General features: G+C 40.3%; 2 protein-coding genes across 3 annotated transcripts in view; one reads left to right on the forward strand and one right to left on the reverse strand.

The window, feature by feature from the left end:
• LOC124804939 (cyclin-J-like) overlaps positions 1–17,791 on the reverse strand; it is a 54,986-nt gene extending 37,195 nt beyond the window's left edge. Inside the window, exon 1 of one of the 2 annotated variants that reach the window (XM_047265333.1) lies at positions 17,554–17,791. In XM_047265333.1, the coding sequence (XP_047121289.1) occupies positions 17,554–17,556 (3 nt within the window). In that variant the 5' untranslated portion in view covers positions 17,557–17,791. Of the gene's footprint in view, positions 1–17,529 lie in introns of both variants that reach the window. The other variant, XM_047265325.1, reaches the window with a different exon arrangement.
• Positions 17,792–17,860: 69 nt separating this feature from the next.
• Positions 17,861–26,240, forward strand: part of LOC124794306 (actin-interacting protein 1) — a 193,307-nt gene continuing 184,927 nt past the window's right edge. Inside the window, exons 1-3 of the mRNA XM_047258085.1 lie at positions 17,861–17,997; positions 18,623–18,744; positions 19,437–19,527. Coding sequence (XP_047114041.1) covers positions 17,982–17,997; positions 18,623–18,744; positions 19,437–19,527 — 229 coding nt within the window. The 5' untranslated portion in view covers positions 17,861–17,981. The remainder of the gene's footprint in view (positions 17,998–18,622; positions 18,745–19,436; positions 19,528–26,240) is intronic.

The following is a 26,240-nucleotide window of genomic DNA, read 5'->3' on the forward strand; positions in this document are numbered from 1 at the left end:
TGAACAGGCGATCTTTGCGCTGGCCAATCTGACGACCGTGGTACTAAAGGTGAGGTCACAAGTCTGCGTGGCCGCCTCCTTTGTTGGCCGAGGAGAGACAAGGACAGTGCTGTATTTTCCTGTCTGAGGCACGGTGGGCTGTCGACTGGCGAATAATTTTCGAGCAGCAAAGGTCGACACCTTTTCCTTCACTCTGATTTCCTGGATGAGCTTTTCGTCTTTAAAAATGGGGCAATCTCGAGAGGAAGCAGCGTGGTCACCCATACAGTTGATGCAGCGAGGGGATGGAGGTGGACAAGCACCCTCATGGGCATCCTTGCCACACGTAACACATTTGGCCGGATTGGAACAGGACTGGCTGGTGTGATTGAACCGCTGACACCGATAGCAACGCGTAGGGTTTGGGACGTAAGGGCGAACGGAAATTATCTCATAGCCTGCTTTGATTTTCGATGGGAGTTGAACTTTGTCAAATGTCAAGAAGACAGTGCGGGTTGGAATGATTTTCGTGTCAACCCTTTTCATAACTCTATGAACAGCTGTTACACCCTGATCAGACAGGTAGTGCTGAATTTCTTCGTCAGACAATCCATCGAGGGAGCGTGTGTAAACGACTCCACGCGAGGAATTTAAAGTGCGGTGCGGTTCAACCCGGACAGGAAAGGTGTGGAGCAATGAAGTACGCAGCAATTTTTGTGCCTGTAGGGCACTGACTGTTTCTAACAACAAGGTGCCATTCCGTAATCTGGAACAAGACTTTACAGGACCTGCAATTGGGTCGACACCTTTCTGAATAATGAAAGGGTTGACCGTGGAGAAGTCGTGACCTTCGTCAGACCGAGAAACAACAAGGAACTGTGGCAACGATGGAAGAACTGTCTGTGGCTGAGACTCAGTGAACTTACGCTTGTGAGCAGACATAGTGGAAGGTGAGGAAACCATTGCGGAAGAATCCCCCATGATTACCGGCGTCTCCCATGGCGCGCTCCTCCCTTGTGGGGGGCCTCTCTGAGGGCACTCCCACCTTAGGTGATTGTTCACACCTCAGGTCACACCTCCCGACAAACGGACGGAGGGACCAATCGGCACTCTCGGAAGGTATCAGCTCGGGTGATCACCCCTCCCTGGGCCTGGCCGTTACCAGGGGGTACGTACGTGTCCTACCTGTCTACCCGGGGCGGGGAATTATGCGTTACTCCGTCATCGGCTACGCATGGAAATGCGTGGGTCAGCCTTCAGACACGCACAGGGAGGAAAAAAGAGAAAGGGAAAAGAAAGAAGAGGGGTCTCAAATGCCGCAGCGGAGAAAAGGGCAAAGAAAAGAAGTAAGGAAAAGAGAAAGACAGAGGAAGGACGAAGACTTGCAAGCGGAGAAAGCAAACTCCCAGAGGGGGATCAAGGGAAGGAAAGAGCCAGAGGTGAGATGGGGGGGGGGGGGGGGGGGACGAAGATGGGGGATGGGGAAGGATGCGGAAAGGGAAGGTATGCAGCCCGGAAAGGAAGGAGGGCCACATTAGCTCGGGGTCCTGTGCTCGCTATGCACGTATCCACGAAAGAGTTGTGGACCCCCTGCGGGGGTTGGTGTTGGTGTTGCAAATGTACATTCTGATCTCAAACTCAATGCCTTATGCAAACTGAACCCTGAACCCTGCTGAAGAAAGACCGCAGTCACACTCAAAAGTAAATTGCAAGAGAGAGAGAGAGAGAGAGAGAGAGAGAGAGAGAGAGAGAGAGAAAAAGACTGACAAAGTAGGAGATAGATATCAAATGTTAGCTCCAGGCCTCTCAGCACATGGAGTAATAATCCTGGTCTTCTTCTCGCAGCTCTGAAAGCTCAAATCATATCACATAACATGTAGGAACATTACAAAAACCAACTGTGATGTCCTAACAGCTGATTGCTCAGAAACTTCATGGTATTAAATAATCAGAGGGGCCACAATTGATAGCAAAATCCAAGAACTTTATTTTAATAAACACACTGCTCTCTATAACAAACACGCTCTGATACATATATCCACATAAGAAACACTGGTACTCCTCAGCTGACAACTGAACTATGCCAAACGATGAACAACGGGGATGCTTGTCAGACATTTCAAGGCAAATCTGAAACCTGAACGTTACAAACACTACAGAAAACTGTAAAACAGGGTACAAAGCATTCACATTGTTGAAGTCAGACATGCTTGTTGCTTTATATGTAATATACAGAAGCAGTTCTGTGGGAGAATCTCAGTAGCTTGGGCATTGGAAAGACAAAATCAAAAAGTGTGTTTCAGATGTCAGCCGATAAATGGAAGTCAACTCTCATGCCGCAAAGAACTGTGCCCACTAGAAACATCAAAGTATTTACCAAACACAATGCCTAAAACACAAATACAAGGAGAAAAACAATACTGAGGATCTCCTCTGAAGCAATAGGCAACAATGGTATCAGCATAACCATGACCAAGAATCCTGCCACTAGCTTAGTTTCTGTCTTAACAGAGAAACTCAATTTTGCTCTGAGAATGAAACATACCCATTCTTCATGGAAAGGAAGCACAGTCAGCCCTACCCCTAAAACCAAGAACCCGCAATCACCTTGTGATTAACGATCAATCAGCATATTATCCACTGTATCCAAAGCCGTGGAATATATTATTCACAATCAAACTACTGAAGATTTCTGCGAATTCAACTTATATGACAAATTATCTGTTCGGCTTTTGTAAACACTACAGCACAAACACTGCACTGCATTAATTAAGGTAAGTAATGACCCAAAATATGCCACTGACATATGTGAGGCCACAGTACCGACGCTACTTCACTTCTGCAAAGCTGACACTGTCAAGTTTAACATCTGCTCAGAAAAATGTGACAATCACATGGTGCACTACTGTGGTTAGAAAACTACTTGAAAAACAGAAAGCAATGTGTTGTATGTGAGAATAAAAAGTCATCCTGCAAGCACATCACAGTTTAATTAAACAATGATAAAATAAACTTAAATTGTATGAGCTAAATCACGGTTTAACTAAACAATAATAAAATAAACTTTCATTATATCACTCCGATGCCACGTACAAGCCCACAGTGATGACACACACTAAGCATTAAGCAGCGCAGTTGCATCTGATCTCAGCCAACCACTTACTCAACTGCTAATTATCTCTCAGACAACTGCCTCATTGTGGGATTGGGCCACTAGCTTGCAATCTGGGTCTTTTCTTGCTCAAATCATACTTCTTTTTTAACCAAGCTTGCTGTTTATTTTACACTACTGCTGCTAACTTGGATGTATGACAGCACAGCTTAGCAGTGTTTTAGCTGAAGCAGTAATGACAGAATAGGTATGGGCTTGCAATTTTAAAGCAACAACGCTATGGTACAAGACACTTATTTGTGATTGGTGCACTTGATACATAGGCACTAGAGGATGAAGGACGCCACAGTGGTCAGTGCCAGGAATACTTCTGTTTTCTTCATATGTAAAAGATATCTCATTGATCTTGTCCTGTAAATATTATTTCTATGTCATTGACCTCCAACTCCATCGAAGTGCCATACCCGCAGATATCAATACTACTATCATCCAGATCCACCCCCCATGAACCATGGACCTTGCCGTTGGTGGGGAGGCTTGCGTGCCTCAGCGATACAGATAGCCGTACCGTAGGTGCAACCACAACGGAGGGGTATCTGTTGAGAGGCCAGACAAACGTGTGGTTCCTGAAGAGGGGCAGCAGCCTTTTCAGTAGTTGCGAGGGCAACAGTCTGGATGATTGACTGATCTGGCCTTGTAACAATAACCAAAACGGCCTTGCTGTGCTGGTACTGCGAACGGCTGAAAGCAAGGGGAAACTACAGCCGTAATTTTTCCCGAGGGCATGCAGCTTTACTGATAAACATAGTAGGTGAATATGGATTGGGGGACAGAAATGAAAGAAGAAGCCGCCTGGTCGAATTTTGCACAGAGCACAACATAATCATAACTAACACTTGGTTTCAGAATCATGAAAGAAGGTTGTATACATGGAAGAACCCTGGAGATACTAAAAGGTATCAGATAGATTATATAATGGTAAGACAGAGATTTAGGAACCAGGTTTTAAATTGTAATACATTTCCAGGGGCAGATGTGGACTCTGTCCACAATCTATTGGTTATGACCTGTAGATTAAAACTGAAGAAACTGCAAAAAGGTGGGAATTTAAGGAGATGGGACCTGGATAAACTAAAAGAACCAGAGGTTGTACAGAGATTCAGGGAGAGCATAAGGGAGCAATTGACAGGAATGGGGGAAATAAATACAGTAGAAGAAGAATGGGTAGCTTTGAGGGATGAAGTAGTGAAGGCAGCAGAGGATCAAGTAGGTAAAAAGACGAGGGCTAGTAGAAATCCTTGGGTAACAGAAGAAATATTGAATTTAATTGATGAAAGGAGAAAATATAAAAATGCAGTAAGTGAAACAGGCAAAAAGGAATACAAACGTCTCAAAAATGAGATCGTCAGGAAGTGCAAAATGGCTAAGCAGGGATGGCTAGAGGACAAATGTAAGAATGTAGAGGCCTATCTCACTAGGGGTAAGATAGATACTGCCTACAGGAAAATTAAAGAGACCTTTGGAGATAAGAGAACGACTTGTATGAATATCAAGAGCTCAGATGGAAACCCAGTTCTAAGCAAAGAAGGGAAAGCAGAAAAGTGGAAGGAGTATATAGAGGGTCTATACAAGGGCGATGTACTTGAGGACAATATTATGGAAATGGAAGAGGATGTAGATGAAGATGAAATGGGAGATATGATACTGCGTGAAGAGTTTGACAGAGCACTGAAAGACCTGAGTCGAAACAAGGCCCCCGGAGTAGACAATATTCCATTGGAACTACTGACGGCCGTGGGAGAGCCAGTCCTGACAAAACTCTACCATCTGGTGAGCAAGATGTATGAAACAGGCGAAATACCCTCAGACTTCAAGAAGAATATAATAATTCCAATCCCAAAGAAAGCAGGTGTTGACAGATGTGAAAATTACCGAACTATCAGCTTAATAAGTCACAGCTGCAAAATACTAACACGAATTCTTTACAGACGAATGGAAAAACTAGTAGAAGCCAACCTCGGGGAAGATCAGTTTGGATTCCGTAGAAACACTGGAACACGTGAGGCAATACTGACCTTACGACTTATCTTAGAAGAAAGATTAAGGAAAGGCAAACCTACGTTTCTAGCATTTGTAGACTTAGAGAAAGCTTTTGACAATGTTGACTGGAATACTCTCTTTCAAATTCTAAAGGTGGCAGGGGTAAAATACAGGGAGCGAAAAGCTATTTACAATTTGTACAGAAAGCAGATGGCAGTTATAAGAGTCGAGGGACATGAAAGGGAAGCAGTGGTTGGGAAGGGAGTAAGACAGGGTTGTAGCCTCTCCCGGATGTTGTTCAATCTGTATATTGAGCAAGCAGTAAAGGAAACAAAAGAAAAATTCGGAGTAGGTATTAAAATTCATGGAGAAGAAATAAAAACTTTGAGGTTCGCCGATGACGTTGTAATTCTGTCAGAGACAGCAAAGGACTTGGAAGAGCAGTTGAACGGAATGGACAGTGTCTTAAAAGGAGGATATAAGATGAACATCAACAAAAGCAAAACAAGGATAATGGAATGTAGTCTAATTAAGTCGGGTGATGCTGATGGAATTAGATTAGGAAATGAGGCACTTAAAGTAGTAAAGGAGTTTTGCTATTTGGGGAGCAAAATAACTGATGATGGTCGAAGTAGAGAGGATATAAAATGTAGGCTGGCAATGGCAAGGAAAGCGTTTCTGAAGAAGAGAAATTTGTTAACATCCAGTATTGATTTAAGTGTCAGGAAGTCATTTATGAAAGTATTCGTATGGAGTGTAGCCATGTATGGAAGTGAAACATGGACGATAAATAGTTTGGACAAGAAGAGAATAGAAGCTTTCGAAATGTGGTGCTACAGAAGAATGCTGAAGATTAGATGGGTAGATCACATAACTAATGAGGAAGTATTGAATAGGATTGGGGAGAAGAGAAGTTTGTGGCACAACTTGACCAGAAGAAGGGATCGGTTGGTAGGACATGTTCTGAGGCATCAAGGGATCACCAATTTAGTATTGGAGGGCAGCGTGGAGGGTAAAAATCGTAGAGGGAGACCAAGAGATGAATACACTAAGCAGATTCAGAAGGATGTAGGTTGCAGTAGGTACTGGGAGATGAAAAAGCTTGCACAGGATAGAGTAGCATGGAGAGCTGCATCAAACCAGTCTCAGGACTGAAGACCACAACAACAACAACAACAACAACAATCATCCAGATAAATGATGAGCTGCCTTCGGTAGTGACATGGGCCTGAAGCATGGGACTAAAACTAAATATGAAAAAGTCACAAGTAATCTTGGCATGCCATCAGAAATTACTATGGTCACAGTTCCACAAATGTCTGTCTCCTATTCTGCTCAACAAAATTATAATATCATCCCAGAAAACAGTGAAGAATCTGTGTGTAATTTTGGATGAGCATTTCAATTGCACAGAAAATATTGTTGCCAGTCACAGAATGACTTCCACTTGTATCAATGCCCTCAAAAATTTTTGAAACATATATCCACAGGATGTGAAACAAACTCTCACAATCATTCTTTCTACGAAACATCCACTAGTGTCATGTACTCATAAAACAACACTAGACAGTCAGAACTAACCATGAATGCTTGTATACATTTCATCTGCAACATTTGTCTAGATGATAACGTCAATGCTCCCTATGCCCACTTAGGGAGGTCATGGGCAGACAAGTTACATAACTACCATATGATATGCTTACTTCATCGGCTCCTCAGTGTGCAAGCACCACAGTATCTCACATCACATCAGAGATTAAACACCTAGCATCTCATAGTAATCTAAACACAGAATCCCATTTATCTCGTATTGTACCTGCGCTCATAAAAAATATGCAAGTTCCTTTTCCATTGCTGCTGTCTGTGCCAGGAACAAGCTACTATAACATTTCCCCAGAAGATAATGTATATGACCAATGACCCCCCCTACCCACCCCACAGCCCTGACTTAGCGCCATCAGATGTTCACATGTTTCCAACACTGACGGAATTTCTTGGTGGAAATCACTTGGAAAATGATGACATGTTGAAAGAAATTGTTCCTAACTGGTTTACCGTCAGGCAGCAGAATTCTTTGATGCTAGGATCCAAAAGCTGGTGCCACAACTTGACAAATGTTTAAATATTCATGGTGACTATATTGAAAAGTGAAAAAAATGTGCACACTGAAGATTGCAATACAATTTATGTTCATAAATAAAGTTTCTCTTACCCCATTACAAATCGGTTCTTACTTTAAATATGACCCTTGTACTTCCTCTTCTGAATTAAGTCATCTTCCTGCTGCACGACTCATAAATGCAATATCTTTGGATTATTAAGACAAGACTCCATCTATGCGAAGAGATGCCTTCAGTGTCATGACATTTTAGTTTCCCTGCTATAATTTACACAATCAAAGATGTTGTGAAGATCACAGAAAATGCCAACAAGCTAATTGTTTTGGTTTAGTTGTAACAGAACAGTTCATGAGATTATATATTGCGTTCTCAGTACAGAAGCCTTTACAGAAATCAAACTTTAAAGGTGGTTCATTATTAAGATATATCAAGATAAAAATGCAGCTATGATAATACAAACTGATTTCATTGTAACTGACTAATTGGCACTACAGTCAATGTATGAAGATGAGCAGGACAGACTGAGTGGAATGGGCCTAAACATCAGGAGTCATGAGATAGAAATGACCAGATAATGCCATACCACATATAATAATAAGCACAAATATGGTTTAATGCAACATCGAGTGCACAATTAGATTTGCCCAAAATAAATTCTGCAGCTGATGGGCCAGTCAAGGGGATCTTAGGGGATGAGTAGATTAGATATAAAGAGTGAGGCAGCTAAGTCATAACACCCCTTGTATCTCCCCAACCGTAATAGATACAAAGATGCTGTTTGGACAGTGAATTGCAGGGATAGGGGCTACATGGCTACATCACATTTCATGTTCATGCTATTTTTTTATTACAGAGATATGAGGCCGTCTTTGGTTTTTTTAAAATGGAACCATATGTTAAATTTTAGCGTAACATGATGGGCTTAAAAAGACTGTCTCGAATATGTGTACATCATAATATTTAGGCGAATAGTTTTTGAGACACAGATGTGTTCTCATATCACGTTCGTCCTTTGAAGCGGCATTGTCCAAAGTGACCTTTCCTGTTGACCACTGAGGAACTTAACAGGGAAGGCGTTGTTTTCCTGCTTCTCGATAACATCGCAAGGTGATGCACGAGGTAGCTGGATAGAAGGGTATAAATGTGCTGCTGGGGTAATGAGACATTGCACTTCCGTCAAAGTTTCTTGGAGCAGACATGTACACCAACGAAGAAAAGTTAGATATGCTTCTAGTGTATGGTGAAAGCAGAAGAAATGCTGTTAGAGCAATAAAGCGATTTAGAGAGCTGTATCCTGATTGTGAGCATCCTACGCACAAACTTCTTGCATGTATTTGCAAGAAACTACTTGAATCGGGATCATGGAACGCCATACAGAGGACAAGGCAGAAAACTGCAACTGGCAAGGTACATGAAGAGGGAGTTCTAGCGTTTGCGCATAACAACCCTACTGTTTCATCGCGACGTATCGCCTCGGAATGTGGTATAAGTCAGAGAAGTGTTCTACGCATATTGCACCAGCATAGATTTCACCCGTTTCACCTCTCATTACATCAAGCACTCTCCGGAGTGGATTTCGAATGGCGCCATGAATTTTGCCAGTTTGCTCTGCTGTGTCTACAAAATGATCCAACGTTTTTTCAACGGGTGCTTTTTACTCATGAAGCGATTTTCACCAACCACGGTAATGTGAATTTGCATAATATGCATTACTGGTCAATAGAGAACCCTCATTGGCTACGACAGGTACAGCATCAGCAGGTGTGGAGTGTTAACATGTGGTGCGGCATCATCGGAAATGTCATTGTGGGGCCGTACATCATTCCGAGTGTACTAAATGGCAATAACTACGCACAGTTCCTGTGAAACGTTCTGCCAATTTTGCTGGAAGAGGTAATACTAACTATGAGTCAGTGCATGTGGTTCCAACATGACGGCTGTCCTACTCACTCTTCTTGTGTGAGCTACGGAGCTGTTAAATGGAAAGTTCCCAGATTGTTGGATAGGACGACGTGCTGAAGTGAAGTGGCCAGCCCGAACTCCTGGTCTGACCCATCTTGATTTTTTTCTGTGGGGAGTGTATACTCAAATACCAACTATGACAGTCGATCTGAAGCAATATATCATCAACGCATGCACTGATCTCTCACGTGACACCCTCGCAGCTTTTGACAAATCATTCGAATGGCGACTACAACTGTGCATTGCAACAGAGGGGAAGCATTTTGTGCACATGCTTCAGTAAAATTCTGTATCATGTACAGTATGCATTTTGCATCTTTGTGTGCATTTGCTTCGTACTGTGATCAACAGTAAATATTTTCAAACAAAAAACAAATACGTACGAAATAATTGTGACCAATAAGGGCCTCCTAATTTACATTTGTATTTCTGTTACTCAAAATGTACTAATATCTTGTAGTATTTTAATACTGTATGGTGTCTACTATTTTGGTATCACAGTTGTCCAATAACTGAATAATACTTGTGTGACTTCATCAGTTAATTCTTTTGCAAAATATCGCAGTATGTATTACTATTGTCGGGTAAAGGGGCATGTTTGTGTAAGGATGGACTTGTGACATTTACCATGTACTCTACACAACAGGAAAGGTTGCATTGGACAATGGCGCTTCGTAGGCCAAACACAATACGAGACCATATCTACATCTACATTTATACTCCGCAAGCCACCCAACGGTGTGTGGCGGAGGGCACTTTACGTGTCACTGCCATTACCTCCCTTTTCTGTTCCAGTCGCGTACGGTTCGCGGGAAGAACGACTGTCTGAAAGCCTCCGTGTGCGCTCGAATCTCTCTAATTTTACATTCGTGATCTCCTCGGGAGGTATAAGTAGGGGGAAGCAGTATATTCGATACCTCATCCAGAAACGCACCCTCTCGAAACCTGGCGAGCAAGCTACACCGCGATGCAGAGCGCCTCTCTTGCAGAGTCTGCCACTTGAGTTTGCTAAACATCTCCGTAACGCTATCACAGTTACCAAATAACCCTGTGACGAAACGCGCCGCTCTTCTTTGGATCTTCTCTATCTCCTCCGTCAACCCGATCTGGTACGGATCCCACACTGATGAGCAATACTCAAGTACAGGTCGAACGAGTATTTTGTAAGCCACTTCCTTTGTTGATGGACTACATTTTCTAAGGAATCTCCCAATGAATCTCAACCTGGCACCCGCATTACCAACAATTAATTTTATGTGATCATTCCACTTCAAATCATTCCGCACGCATACTCCCAGATATTTTACAGAAGTAACTACTACCAGTGTTTGTTCCGCTATCATATAATCATACAATAAAGGATCCTTATTTCTATGTATTCGCAATACATTACATTTATCTATGTTAAGGGTCAGTTGCCACTCCCTGCACCAAGTGCCTATCCGCTGCAGATCTTCCTGCATTTCGCTACAATTTTCTAATGCTGCAACTTCTCTGTATACTACAGCATCACCCGCGAAAAGCCGCATGGAACTTCCGACACTATCTACTAGGTCGTTTATATATATTGTGAAAAGCAATGGTCCCATAACACTCCCCTGTGGCACGCCAGAGGTTACCTTAATGTCTGTAGACATCTCTCCATTGATAACAACATGCTGTGTTCTGTTTGCTAAAAACTCTTCAATCCAGCCACACAGTTGGTCTGATATTCAGTAGGCTCTTACTTTGTTTATTAGGCGACAGTGCGGAACTGTATCGAACGCCTCCGGAAATCAAGGAAAATAGCATCTACCTGGGAGCCTGTATCTAATATTTTCTGGGTCTCATGAACAAATAGGGCGAGTTGGGTCTCACACGATCGCTGTTTCCGGAATCCATGTTGATTCCTACAGAGTAGATTCTGGGTTTCCAAAAACGACATGATACGTGAGCAAAAAACATGTTCTAAAATTCTACAACAGATCCATGTCAGAGATATAGGTCTATAGTTTTGCGCATCTGCTCGACGACCCTTCTTGAAAACTGGAACTACCTGTGCTCTTTTCCAATCATTTGGAACCTTCCGTTCCTCTAGAGACTTGCGGTACACGGCTGTTAGAAGGGGGCAAGTTCTTTCGTGTACTCTGTGTAAAATTGAATTGGTATCCCGTCAGGTCCAGTGGACTCTCCTCTGTTGAGTGATTCCAGTTGCTTTTCTATTCCTTGGACATTTATTTCGATGTCAGCCATTTTTTCATTTGTGCGATGATTTAGAGAAGGAACTGCAGTGCGGTCTTCCTCTGTGAAACAGCTTTGGAAAAAGGTGTTTAGTATTTCAGCTTTACGCGTGTCATCCTCTGTTTCAATGCCATCATCATCCTGGAGTGTCTGGATATGCTGTTTCGAGCCACTTACTGATTTAACGTAAGACCAGAACTTCCTAGGATTTTCTGTCAAGTCGGTACATAGAATTTTACTTTCGAATTCACTGAACGCTTCACGCATAGCCCTCCTTACGCTAACTTTGACATCGTTTAGCTTCTGTTTGTCTGAGAGGTTTTGGCTGCGTTTAAACTTGGAGTGAAGTTCTCTTTGCTTTCGCAGTAGTTTCCTAACTTTGTTGTTGAACCACGGTGGGTTTTTCCCGTCCCTCACAGTTTTACTTGGCACGTACCTGTCTAAAACGCATTTTACGATTGCCTTGAACTTTTTCCATAAACACTCAACATTGTCAGTGTCGGAACAGAAATTTTCGTTTTGATCTGTCAGGTAGTCTGAAATCTGCCTTCTATTACTCTTGCTAAACAGATAAACCTTCCTCTCTTTTTTATATTCCTATTAACTTCCATATTCAGGGATGCTGCAACGGCCTTATGATCACTGATTCCCTGTTCTGCACTTACAGAGTCGAAAAGTTCGGGTCTGTTTGTTATCAATTGTTTCATTAAGGCCAGTGATGTTATTTTATTTCAATAAAGCAAACCACATTTGATGACAAAAAAAATATTTTGTTGCAGTCGCAAGGCAGGTTTAAAATGTCTTCACTGCTTTCAGAAATAACTTTAGAAAAAAGTAGGCCTCTTGAAAGAAACATATAAGGTGGGGAAGAGTTGTGTAAACCAACACTATAGGTGACCGCCAACAAAATGTTGCTTCTACTATGTATGCTATTGTTGGTTATTACCCAGTATGTTATATCTATAATTCTACAGGTATTGTGTGCTATTTCCTTCAAGAAATTCATGAGTACATAGTACAAACTGCTAGCGATGTCACAATTTTCTTCTTCTTATCATCCATACTTTCTAATATACGAACTTCTTTCGAAGTGCCAAATGTACTACATAAATAAAATTTCTATAAAACACTGCAATGTACAATGTATTTGTGGTGAGACAGTTGCAATTCTTGAAATCCATCGCCCATGGCCTCTGGCCTGCTGAGGAGCACCACAGTCCTGGGTCTGTGGATAAACCATGGAAATCCACCACATCATGCCACACACAGACAGACCTGGACTGCAGGCAGATTGGTTAGACTAGATCCAACAGGCAAGGCCCGCACATGAGTAGGAAACTATGGGCTTGAGATTGGCAGGCCCTATCCGTTAGAGATACCCACAGAAATGGCCTGTGGTTTTGACCCATCATGGAAGTCCACTCATGTGGCCAGCTATTCACGTGTCACAGACACCATTTTGATGAAATGAGACCACAGTGATCACCCACACAACAGATAACTTGGGCAAATAGTCTGAGAATCAGTACTAATGAGGATAGGTAGCAACTCACTGTAAAGATGATCGCTGAGCCACAGACACACACACAGAAAAGACAATCACTCTCTCACAACTAAATTTTTGGCCATAGCCTTTGTCAGAAAATGAGAGCACACAGACACTCTCACAATTACTCAGACACAACTAGTGCGCACATGACCGCTATCTTCCGCCATTGTGTCAACAATCTCTCAGAATTACATCCAAACAAATCACTCCTCACGCCTCTCACCGGCAGCTGCTAGGCTAGCCGCAAGTAGTGGTGGCAGCACTGATTGCAAGCTGGGGGGAGGGGTAGGAAGGGGAGAAGCAGTTTGAATGATGAAGTAGGGAAGCGGCACACGTCTTCTGCTGCGCCCAGCCAGTGATGAAGCGCGATATCTCAGTAAACAAATAATTTCATGCTACCGAGACAAAAAAAGTGTTTTTCTAGTTTTTTTTTTCCTTTTTTCCCCAAATTTCCTTGATACGTTTGAAATTCGCTGATTTCCAGAACTTGTGGGAACCCTGGAAAAGAGAAGCCACTGAAAGAATATTACACGTGCAGATGGAAAACCAATCCTAAGCAAAGAAGGGCCAACAGTATGGTGGAAGAAGTTTATAGCTAGGGTCTACACATGAAAGGTGAACTTTAGGGCAATATTATAGAAATGGAAGAGGACACAGATGAAGATGATATGGGAGATATGAAACTGTGAGAAGGATTTGATAGAGCAGTGAAAGACATAAGTCAAAACAAGGCTCTGTGTGTAGATGACATACTGCCAGAACAACTGATAGCCTTGGAAGGGCCAGCCATGACAAATTCTTCCACCTGGTGAGTGCTAGATGTATCAGATTGGTGAAATACACTCAGACTTCAAGACGAATATAATAATTCCAAGCAAGTGCTGACAGGTATGAATATTACCAAACTACCAGTTTAATAAATCATAGTTGCAAAATACTAACATGAATTCTTTACAGAAAAATGGAAAAACTGGTAGAAGACAGCCTTGGGGGAAGACCAGTTTGGATTTCGGAGAAATGAAGGAACACACAAGGCAATACTGATCCTATGACTTATCTTAGAAGATAGATCAATGAAAGGAAAACCTACATTTGTATCACTTGTAGATTTAGAGAAAGCTTATGACAATGCTGAAAGGGGTACTCTCCTTGAAATTCTGAAGTTCGCAAGGGTAAAATACTGGGAGTGAAAAGCTATTTACAACTTGTACAGAAAACAGATGGCAGTTATATCAGTTGAGGGTTATGAAAGAGAAACAGTGGTTGAGAAGGGAGTAAGACAGGGTTGTAGCCTACCCCTGATGTTATTTTACCTGTACACTGTGCAAAAAATTGAGGGAGAAATAATAACAACTTTGGGGTTTGCCGATGACATTGTAATTCTGTCAGAGACAGCAAAAGAACTGTAAGTGCAACTGAATGCAAAGGACAGTGGTGTTGAAAGGAGGTTATAAGATGGACACCAACAAAAGCAAAACAAGGATAATGGATTGCAGTTGGATAAAATTACATAATGCTGATGGAAACAGACCAAGAAATGAGACACTGAAAACAGCAGGTGAGTCTTGCTATTTGGGCAACAAAATAACTAATGATGGTCAAAGTAGTGAGGATATAAAATGTACACTGGCAATGGCAAGAAAAACATTTCTGAAGAACAGACATTTGTTAATATCAAATATTGGTTAGGAAGTCTTTTCTGAAATCATTTGTTACGACTGTAGCCACATATAGAAACAAACATGGATGATCAATCATTCAGACAAAAACAGAACTGTGGTGCTACAGAAGTATGCTGCAGATGAGATGGGTAGACAGAATAACTAATGAAGAGTTGCTGAATAAAATTGGAGAGAAATGAAATTTGTGGTAAAACTTGACTCAAAGAAGGGATTGGATGATGGGACATATTCTGCGACGTCAAGGGATCACCAATTTAGTACTGGAAGCAATTGTGGTGGGGAAAAAATCATAGCAGAATACCAAGAGATGAATGCAGTACACAGATTTAAAAGGATGTGGGTTACAGTAGTCATTCAGAGACAGAGAGATTGCACAGGATAGAGTAGCATGTAACGCTGCATCAGACCAGTCTTCACACAGGAAAGAGTAGCACGAAACGCTGCATCAGACCAGTCTTCAGATTGAAGACGACAACATCAGCGTGTCAAATATCCTTCCAACACAGATGAATGACTGATAAATAGTGTAAAATTTTTATACTGGATTCCAAAGTACTCAAATTCTTAGCAAGAAGGACATTTCTAATCTTATTAAAAATTACAGAAATTCTGAAAGATCTTTTGCATTCATATCAAAATGTTATGAATGTCTGCTTGTATGACAAGAATAACAAGCTTATATCCCACAGACTATCAATAGTTCATCTTGTTGATTAAATCACATACCACTGTTTATTTCTTACATCATTCAGTCAAACACAAATTATCGGTCACTTCATTATCACAATACAGGTCTCCAACTAGCTCTTAGCATATTCACACACTTCTTGTCATTAATTAGTGTTTCTCTGGTTCTACTAAACAATGTGAGCCATCAGTATAGTCTACAAAGTCTGTTGGCATTTGTTATGTAGATGGATGGGGTCTGCGATGTTTCACTTTGATATTTCAGTAGTATGTCATTACTGTGTTTCGTTTACGATAGGATGTTTAGTCATTGCATTTGTTGGTTTCTATCATATGATTGACTGCAACTATATAACCTATGTCCTGTAGCATTAACAGTCCTTTGAGAGGGGCAATACATTGGATCATACTGCATACGACTGATAACCAGTTCCCCAACCCACAGCTAAATTATCATTCAATCTCACCTAGACCTCCGGATTCATTACAGATCAGTATGTCACCACAACTATGATTTAGTATTCACATTCTTACAAATAAATTGTGATCTTTCAACTCAAACTACATCTCTGTTGATCCACTGTGGACATGGGACAGTGGCTGGTCAAATATTTAACTCAGAAATTCGCCAAAAAGTCGTGCAAATTAAAAAGTTATTTTATTTTATTTTCGCTACCAGTTCCAGCAATTCAATATGCCATCTTCAGGCCCCGTATGCACCTTTGGTCCCAACATGCCAATATTGATAGTTTTTGAGAGATGCATATGGGCCTGAAAATGATATACTGTATTGCTGAAACTGGTAGTGAAAATAAAATAACTTCTTAATTTGCATGGCTGTTTGGAAAATTTCTTTGTTAAAACAAACTAGATCTCTTGCTGTGTTGCTACAACTAATATTTTATGTTCACATTAATTGGTCTCAGCATCTCACAAGCAAACTGTCACATTCAAATCTATTTTTGACCTCACATTACTCAACAGATCAGTCTGCCACCACAAACTACATTCCCAAAAATAATAAAGAGACAAAATAACTATGGCAGTATCATGATTTCTTTGTGTTTGTACACATATGATGTCACATGCCACTGCATCATTATACCACAGTGAAAGCTGATGCTCAGTATTTGTAGGTTCAACTGACCCGCAATTACCACCAGTGCACATGTGGTGGGAAGTTTTGTAAGCTGTAAGCCAATGCTCAGAGGTGAATACCCAAGCTCTATGCAGCTTCTCATGGAATTATGATAGTGTTGATGATGAGCTGGATGCTGTATTTGGATATTAAGTTCAGTAGCCCTCCTGACACTTAAAAGCAGCAAACCTTTTACCAGCAACAGTTTCTGTCTCTCCTTTCCTCTCATTTCACATAAACGTCCACAGAGAACACATTCTGCCAATGAAAAAGGACGGGGGAGGGGGGGATACAAACACCCATGACAAAAGATAGAGTTTTGAACTAATGGATAATCGTAATTCAAAAACACCATTACTGTAAATCAAATGTACAAGTCAATAAATAAAACTACATTTACATGGGTAAGTGTACACTGGTGCCCTAAAAATTATTCCTTCTCATTTTGACTAATACCACTGTATATTTCCCCCCATACACTTCACTAAAAATTAAAACTACATGAGCCTGAAGTATGAAGAGGTGAATGATTTGTGTATATTTTGGACTTGGTGGACGAGCGATTACTGCAGTTAATCGTGATTATTAGATTTAGACACTAGACGCTATATTAACTCCTCTTACAGCATGATAACGTATGAAAGCCTAAAGATAAATTTTAAATACTAGTACATTTATAATTTTTAACAAATTAGTACCTACAGTCGCAAGGCAAACTGGCCTAAGCAACTGAATTTAATCACACAGTGTTCCTACAACAAATTAATAACTGCAGCTCTGTAGTGTACATCTATGAAGTTCTCAACAAACAAACAAAACATATACCTGCTGCATGCATGTTCAATTTATAATATTAATTTGCAATTACGAATAAAGAAAATTTTTAAATTGCAATTAATAAAAATTTTGACAGTTACAACAGGCAATAACCATGTTTAGTACAAAAAACTACTGATTAGTTAACTGGATCCACTCGTTACACATGATTGAATTTCTATAAATTAAAGCCTATGCTATGGGCGAACGAAAAGAATATAAACCTCATAAATGTGGAAACTCATTACCATTGACGGTCAAAAGGTCGCGATACAAATATTTGAAGATACGTGTTATTTGTCGCAGATCCTTATAAAACACAATCTTGAGTTAATATCACAGTACATATCTTATGACTGAATTAATGTTTCACATTAAACGTTGAAGAAAACCACGAAATGGTGAACAAGGCGAAATTCCCACCCACATAACATTACTTGTCTAACGCTACATTGCAGCACTTCAGCAGACAAACATTGTTTTGCCCCAGCGCATATTACTATTCATTTGTTTAATTTTGTAGTCAACAGTGCTTCCATCTGTTGGAAATGAAATTCTACTCGTTGCTATCATTCCGCCAAATAAGGGAAAGGAGGTGGTGTGGAAAGAGAGTGGTTACGAGAAGAGAGATAGTGAAATATAAGTTGCTCTGTGCAATTCATGTAAGGAACCTGACATGTCTTACTCCAACAGTAAGTGAAATTTTAGATGCCATAGAAGTTTATCGTATTTAATTATTTTGCCATTGTTAACGATTTGTTATACATAGCCGGCTGCTGATGTCAGATGTGCTTGTTGAGTGTTTACTATGAAAGATCGCATAGGATATTTCTTCCTCTAGATTATATATAGATGAACATTTAATTAGGAAGACTACAGAATTCATTACTTAAAAGCTGTTTCCAAACTCAAAAGCTGCGTTTACTGGGTAAGTTTATTTAAATCATTTGTTTTACCACGAAATTGACCGTCCCACATGTACTACTGTCAAAATAATGCAAAGCAGTTTGAATCTAACCCATCAGTAGCGGATTGGGTAGTTACAGCTACATAAATGGAGCTGGTGCGTTAACAAGCTATGGAAGCTGTTTAACACTTGTCGTTGCTGCGAAATTAGGTCGGCATTACTCAAATAAAAAGTTTTGAAAGTTGTAGAATTAAGTGTTGAAATGGAATTATGTACATAATATTTTGTTTCTTTATTAAAAGTTGTGCATTATGGTTATGCAGTGACAACGGCCCAAATGTGAACATTAAACAGTTATTGGTACACTGTGCAGTATGACTTTGTAGAAAAAATTGTCTTTCGTTTTACAGAATATATTTTTGCATCCCTTCCGAGAACTCAGAGGGGCCAACCAATTGTTCTGGGAGGAGATCCAAAGGGAAAAAATTTTCTTTACACTAATGGAAATAGTGTTATAATAAGAAATATCGAGGTATGTAGAAATGTGAATAATACAAACGTTCTCTTAATAAGTTTTATTTTGGAGGTTCAGAATTACCACATAAATGGACAGAAGACCACAAAGTGTGCACTATTGGTGTATCATATTTGTTCCATCATTTTTTCTCATGATTAAAAACATTTCAACAGGTACTGCTTTGTTGTCTTAATGACTTATTAGCTAATGTTTTGGTAGGAAAGTAACATAACAAAGTAGGTTATAATCTTCCTGTCAGTTCAAGAATATTGAAATATTTAACTGTATATTTTTCATCATGATTAGCTACAGATCAAATTGAATTCATCATCAGTATAATATTTCCAGGGTACCAGACCTACAGTGAGAAATTTGCCATTTTTCATTGCTGCAGTTCAGCATATGGAAGCTTTAACATTAAACAATGGAAAATTCAGGATGTAACAATATTATGAAAGGGATAGTTGCTCCTCACCATATAGTGGAGATGCTGAGTCGCTGATGAGTAGTTCATAGTGTGGCTTCAGCTGCCAGAGACTAGTCGTGTGCGTTTGCGTGCGCGCTCCTGTGTGTGTGTGTGTGTGTGTTTTTTGGAACTGGGGGGGGGGGGGGGGGTTGTTCACTTGGGATTCGACATCTTCACATTTTTCAGGATGGACACGGGAAAATTTCATATATTTAATACGATGTTTTCCTTTCTGTTTTAGAATCCTGCAATTTCGGACATTTATACTGAACACTCGTGCACTACGAATGTCGCCAAATATTCTCCCAGTGGATTTTACATAGCATCAGGAGGTATGAAAATCCTTAATATCATAGAGATTTTGTTATTTTTATCTCTAATTTTATGTAATTTTCTGTTTGCTCTGGGAAACAATGCAGAGTCAACCTTTCACTGTAAAGCACTATTCTCATTTAGCATAAAGGATTGTTTATTTTTGTTCCCATGAACTAGTTGCTGTTTCAGTATCAGTACATTATTAACAGCATTTAATACATGCCTGCAAGAGCACAAGCAGTAACAATTCAAAGCAGAAGCAGTGAATAAGTATGATAGCAGAGAGTAAACAAGAGTCAGCAGTAACACTGCAGTGCATAATGACATCACTTCATCACATTTCAGTACCCCCCCCCCCCCCTTTCTCCCACCCCCTCCAATTTCTTACAGTATTTTCCATTGAAATGGACATGGAGTCCACATCATATAAAGGCAGCTGGAGGAGCAAGCAGTTCTCCCAAGTTTGCTGTAGATTCATTAGACACTTTGTCCGGCAAGTTTGTCATAGATTCATTAGAAATTTTGTTCATTGTCTGCTGTGGCTTGTCTGGTTTGCAGGTAACACCATAGGAGGTGCAGAAAGCAGGTTTAAGGGGATCAATGGAAATTGTAGTTGAGGCACGGTAACATTGACCTTAAATATATTCTCATCACAATGAAGGACTGTGAACAGTACGTCATGGTGGCTAGTTTCATTTACAAAGATCAGCAAAAATGAAAAGGCGGCAGGTATGCTACTCTCAATGTGACTGGACATAGTTGGCGAATGTGCGAACATAATTTTCGAACAGAGTCTGATGCCTCAGTCAGGTCATTAGGCACCTTGCCAAATAATTAATGAGGCAATCAAATTGATTGACTATAAAACAGTTCTGTTGCTGGGGTGTGAAGATCTTCCTTGATGGAAGTACATGTACCTAGTAGGACATAGTTGGCGAATGTGCGAACATAATTTTCGAACAGAGTCTGATGCCTCAGTCAGGTCATTAGGCACCTTGCCAAATAATTAATGAGGCAATCAAATTGATTGACTATAAAACAGTTCTGTTGCTGGGGTGTGAAGATCTTCCTTGATGGAAGTACATATACCTAGTAGGACAATTTGTAGAGTTTCTGTCCAATGTTGTGGTTCAAGGCATCGTAGAAATACTTTTAATTGGCAGTTTAAATGTCCAACTAAGCCATTTGCTGCTGATTGATAAGCTGCAGTTCAGATAAATTTTATGCCCAATAATAATAAAACAGTGAGCGATTTGAAAAAAAAAACATGAGTCAAACTGCCTGCAGTGGTTGGTGGTGATAGGGAGGGGCTCTCTGAAAAAAGTGATCCATCTGTGAATGGATGTGGTTGCAGTGGTTTCAGTGGTGGCATGAACCATAGGAAAAATTTCTGGCCAGTGGATAAAGCAGTCGGTGGCAATTAGACAGTAGATGTGTCCTTCAGACGGCAGAAATGATCCAACAATGTCTGTGTGCAGATGTTTGAATTGTTGGTTGGACAGAATGAAAGTGTCAAAGAGATGCACTGATGTGATGAGGGATCTAATTACGCTGAGAGACTGTACACCGGTGCACAAAAGTTTTGCAGTCCCTGTCCAAGTTTGACCATACACTAAATTGTTAACAAGCCTCATTATACTCTGGACTTCAGGATGGGAAAAATTATGCAGTGACGAGATTGCCTGCTGTTGAAAGTTCATTGTCACAGACATGCGTGCATTTGATATAGAATCATCATGATACGACATCACATTTGAATGACGTATCTGGATATGATGAAGACGTAATAAGATGGGTTTACAACTAAGTCTTGCAGCTTGCTGTTGTGTTGTGCGAGGCAGGTGCTTTGTAGTCCACATTGCCTGTAACTGTGTCTGTACAGGAGAGGACATATGCTGATGTAATCAGTTCCCCATTGACATGGGCGATATGTGTCATATATTGTGCTTATGTAGCCCAAGTGCCATTGTTGACATAATGATATTTTCTTTGGTCTCTGACGAAAGCATAAATTAACAGCTTGTAATCAGTGACCGGTGTAAACTGTTGGCTTTCAGACATTTGGCAAAATTTCTGTGTGGAAGTGTAAGGTGCATATAACTCAGTTGTATGTTGACCAGCTCTGCTGCAGTTGAGGTATCTTCTGACTGAAGAATGCGAAGAGCTGACAGTGTTATATATTTGTTGTTTAAGTACAGCACCTATTGCAACTGCAATCCATCAACTATTGAAGTGAGAGACACTTGTACATTAGGGTATCCTATAAGTGCAACCTTAGTGGTATGTCTACACATTAAAGGCAGTTATTGCTTCATGAGTCTACTGTAATTTGCAGCTTGGTTTCAGAGTACCACTCAAAAAGTCATTCAGGGGAGCTTGCCAGCAGTGCATGGTTATTCACAAAACGGTGACAAAAGTTCGCAAGCTCAAGAAATCTAAGCAACTCACAGGCTGTAGGTTAAGAAGTTGGTGACTTCCACTCTTTATCTCCTGTGGCACCTGAACTTAGTGTTAACGGTCTGCCTCAGTAACTGAACTTTGGATGCTCCAAACATGCACTTTGATGAATTGAGGAATAATTCATGTGAACAGAGGTGAGTGAATACTTGCTATTATGTGTTCTAGATGTTCTGTTTTGGTGCTAGACATCACCAAAACATTGCAGTATAGTTATAGCAGGAGTTGAGGTTGCATGTGACTTCACCCATAAAACACAGCAAAGTTTTGCAGCGTTGCATTATCCAAAAGGCATACTAGTAAACTCAATAGGCTGAGTGGAGTGCAGTCAGCAGTCTTGGATATGTCTTCTGGAGCAATGGGTATTTGGTGGAAAGCATGTTCCAAATCTTTTCTTGAGAAGGCAATTTATTGTGGTTACTGAATGAGAAATCTTCAAATATGGAACAGGATACCAATCTTGAATTGTTCGGGTATTAAGTTGCCATTTATTATTGCTTGAGTACCATCCTTTGGTTGTCTTTGGAACTAGCTGCTATTTCAAAGATAAAAGATCCCTTGGGTGAGCATAAGAGAAAATTCTTGTGTTGCTTCCCTTCAGGTATTTTTGAGATCAGGTATGAACTGATGGTCCTGAAATTGTTAGAATATAATATATTTTTGAGTGCTGTACGGATCTTAATGTGGGTATATGTCAAATGATCTATGGGAACTGTCTAAGGAGATCTAAATATAGAGAATCATGCTTATAGTAATGTTGTGTGCACAGCTTAAATATCTACAGGTAGCAAATTAATGCTTGTATCAAAAAGGTGGCAGTGGTAAAGGACCAGTAGCAGGCTGCAAAATGAAATCTGCACCAAGGGTGGATATATTATAGCTGCCACAAATTCACAACAAAAGGTTAAGTTCAGTGAATGTGTCACATGACAATATGTATTGATTGTGGAACCACTGGAAGTATAGAGACAAGTCGTCATAGCTACAGTGAAGTAGTCGAAAAGGATGGTGCATAAATACATGAGCATCTATGGCCCCTAGAAACTACAATTTTGTACAATGGTCAGTGACACAGTCAACGACTGCAGTCTGGAAAGCCATATCAGCCATTATTGACTTACCTAGCCCTAATGGAAAACACTGAAGCTCAAATAGTCATAGGTATGGAAAGCTGGCCAAAGCCGAAATTTTTTAAAACAACATAACAGTGTTCAGAAAGGATAGATTAAATACAGTTGGTGGTGGAGTATTTATTACTGTCAGAAGTAGTTTACCTTCTAGTGAAATTGAAGTAGATGGTTCCTGTGAAATAGTAAGGGTAGAAGTTATACTTGACAATCAAACTAAACTATTAAGCTGCTGAACAGTTCAATGAAAACTTGAGTCCCATTTCAAATAGGTATCCAACTCATACAATTACAGTTGGTGGTGAATTCAATCTACCCTCAATGTGCTGAAATAATTGTGTGTTTAAAGCCAGTGGCAGGCATAAAATGTCATCCGAAATTGTGCTGAATGCTTTCTCAGAAAATTATTTTGAACAATTAGTTCATGAGCCCACATGAAGTGAAGTGTAAATGGTTGTGAAAGCATACTTGATCTCTTAGCAACAAATAATAATGGACAAATAGGGAATATCATGACTGATACAGGGATTAGCGACCACAAGGCAGTTGCTGCTAGGCTGAATACCGTAACACACACAACCTTAAAAAAAAATGCAAAGTACATCTAATTAAAAAAGCTGATAAAAATTCTCTTAATGCCTTTTTAAGAGACAGTGTCCACTCCTTCCAATCTGATCATGTAAGCGTAGAAAAGATGTGGAATGATTTCAAAGAGGTATTTTCGATGGCAATTGAGAGATTTATACCAGATAAATTAGTAAGTGATGGTACTGATTCCCCATGGTACACAAAATGGATCAGATTGCTGTTGCAGAAGCAACGAAAAAAGCATGCCAAATTTAAAAGGACACAAAATCCCTAAGATTGGCAAAGTTTTGCAGAAGTTAGAAATATAGTGCGTACTTCAATGTGAGATGCTTTTAATAATTTCTCCAATTAAACACTGTCTCGGAATCTGGGAGAAAACCCAAAGAGATTCTGGTCATACATAAAGCAGACCAATGGTAAGACGCAATCAATACCTCCACTGTGCGACAACAATGGTGAAGTCACTGACGACAGTGCCACTAAAGCAGAGTTATTAAACACGTTTTTCCGAAACTCCTTCACCAAAGAAGACGAAATAAGCATTCCCGAATTCAAATCGAGAACAACTGACAAGATGAGTAAGATAGACATATATATCCTTGGTGTATCAAAGCAGCTTAAATCACTTATTAGAGGCAAGGCCTCCAGTCCAGATTGTACACCAGTCAGGTTCCTTTCAGAGTATGCTGATACAATAGCTCCATATTTAGCAATTATATACAACCTCTCATTCATAGAAAGATCCATACCCAAAGACTGGAAAATTGCTCAAGTCACACTAATACCCAAAAAGGGAAATAGGAGTAATCTGCTGAATTACAGGCCCGTATAACTAACTTCGATTTGTAGTAGGGTTTTGAAACATATACTGTACTCGAACATTATGAATTACCTTGAAGAAAATGATTTAGTGATACATAGTCAGCACCGATTCAGAAAATATCATTCTTGTGAAACACAGCTAGCCCTTCATACTCAAAATAACGAGTGCTATTGACGAGGCTTGTCAAATTGATTCCATATTATATTTCCAGAAGGCTTTCAACACCATTCCTCACAAGCATCTTCTAACCAAACTATGTGCCTATGTAATATCACCTCAGTTGTGTGACTCAATTCGTGATTTCCTGTCAGAAAGGTCACAGTTCGTGATAATAGATTGAAAGTAAAGTAGAAGTAATATACAGTGTTCCCCAAAGAAGTGTTATAGGCCCTCTAGCATTCCTGGTCTACATTAATGACATAGGAGACAATCTGAGTAGCCATCTTAGATTGTTTGCAGATGATACTGTCATTTACCATCTTGTTAAGTCATCAGATGACCAAAACGAATTGCAAAATGGTTTAGATAAGGTATCTGTATAATGCGAAAAGTGGCAGTTGACCCTGGATAGAGAAAAGTGTAAAGTTATTCACATGAGTACTAAAAGAAGACAACTAAATTTTGATTTTTGATAAGTCACACAAATCTGAAGGCTGTAAATACTTAGGGATTACAATTACATATAACCTAAATTGGAATGATCACTTAGATAGTGTTGTGGGTAGAGTAAACCAAAGACTGTGATTCATTGGCTGAACACTCAGAAGGTGCAACAGGTCTACTAAAGATGCTGCTTACACCACACTTGTCCGCCCTATCCTGGAGCATTGCTATGCAGTGTAGGATCCGCATCAGGTGGGACTGACGGATGACAAAGAAAAAGTTCAAAGAAGGGCCGCTCATTTTGTACTATCGTGAAATAGGGGAGATAGTGCCACAGACATGATATGTGAATTGGAGTGGCAATCATTAAAACAAAAACATTTTTCGTTTCGAGAGGATCTTCTCATGAAATTTAAATCCCCAATTTTCTCCTCCGGTTGCGAAAACATTATGTTGGCACCCACCTGCATAGGGAGAAATGATCATCAAGATAAAATAAGAGAAATCAGGGCTCGCACAGAAAAATTTATGTGCTCGTTTTTCCCATGCGCTGTTGGAGAGAAGAACGGTAGAGAGACAGCTTGGAGATGGTTCATTGAACCCTCTGCCAGGCACTTTATTGTGAATAGATGTACGTATGTCCCAGCTGACACAAGGAATGGCATTTTCAAGCTTCAAAGCCAAATTGTCTGTGGTACCATCACGTGTTTTTAGTTGATGGGGAATAGCGGCATTTCCTCAGTGAGCGTTGGTACTGCAGCAGTCAATGGAATGTTGTGTTTGAAGAGCAGCAATCTTATGGTTGTCTCGGTGCTCTGTGCTTGTAATGATGCCAAAGAATTGTGTGATTGTGGGTATATGGCTGCAATACCTACGGGTGGATGCATCTCGATAATACGGTCTGCTTTTTGTCTTTGTGCCAGCGTTGTTGCGACATACAGTAAGTATTTTCCCTGTGAGAGATGGTAGGTGCAACAGCTAATTGTTTTGTAGAATATCTTCATAAACAGCATTTCTCGCCAGGGTCCATAGGCAACACAGAAATTGCGAAGGGCTGTGATCACCTGACTAAGTGTGGAGTATCTTTTCTAATTTTTTGACTCCAAGTTGACACAAGTAACTGCCTGGAGCC

The sequence above is a fragment of the Schistocerca piceifrons genome, chromosome 1 (genome assembly GCF_021461385.2).
Source record: "Schistocerca piceifrons isolate TAMUIC-IGC-003096 chromosome 1, iqSchPice1.1, whole genome shotgun sequence".
In the NCBI taxonomy this organism is placed as follows: Eukaryota; Metazoa; Arthropoda; class Insecta; order Orthoptera; family Acrididae; genus Schistocerca; species Schistocerca piceifrons.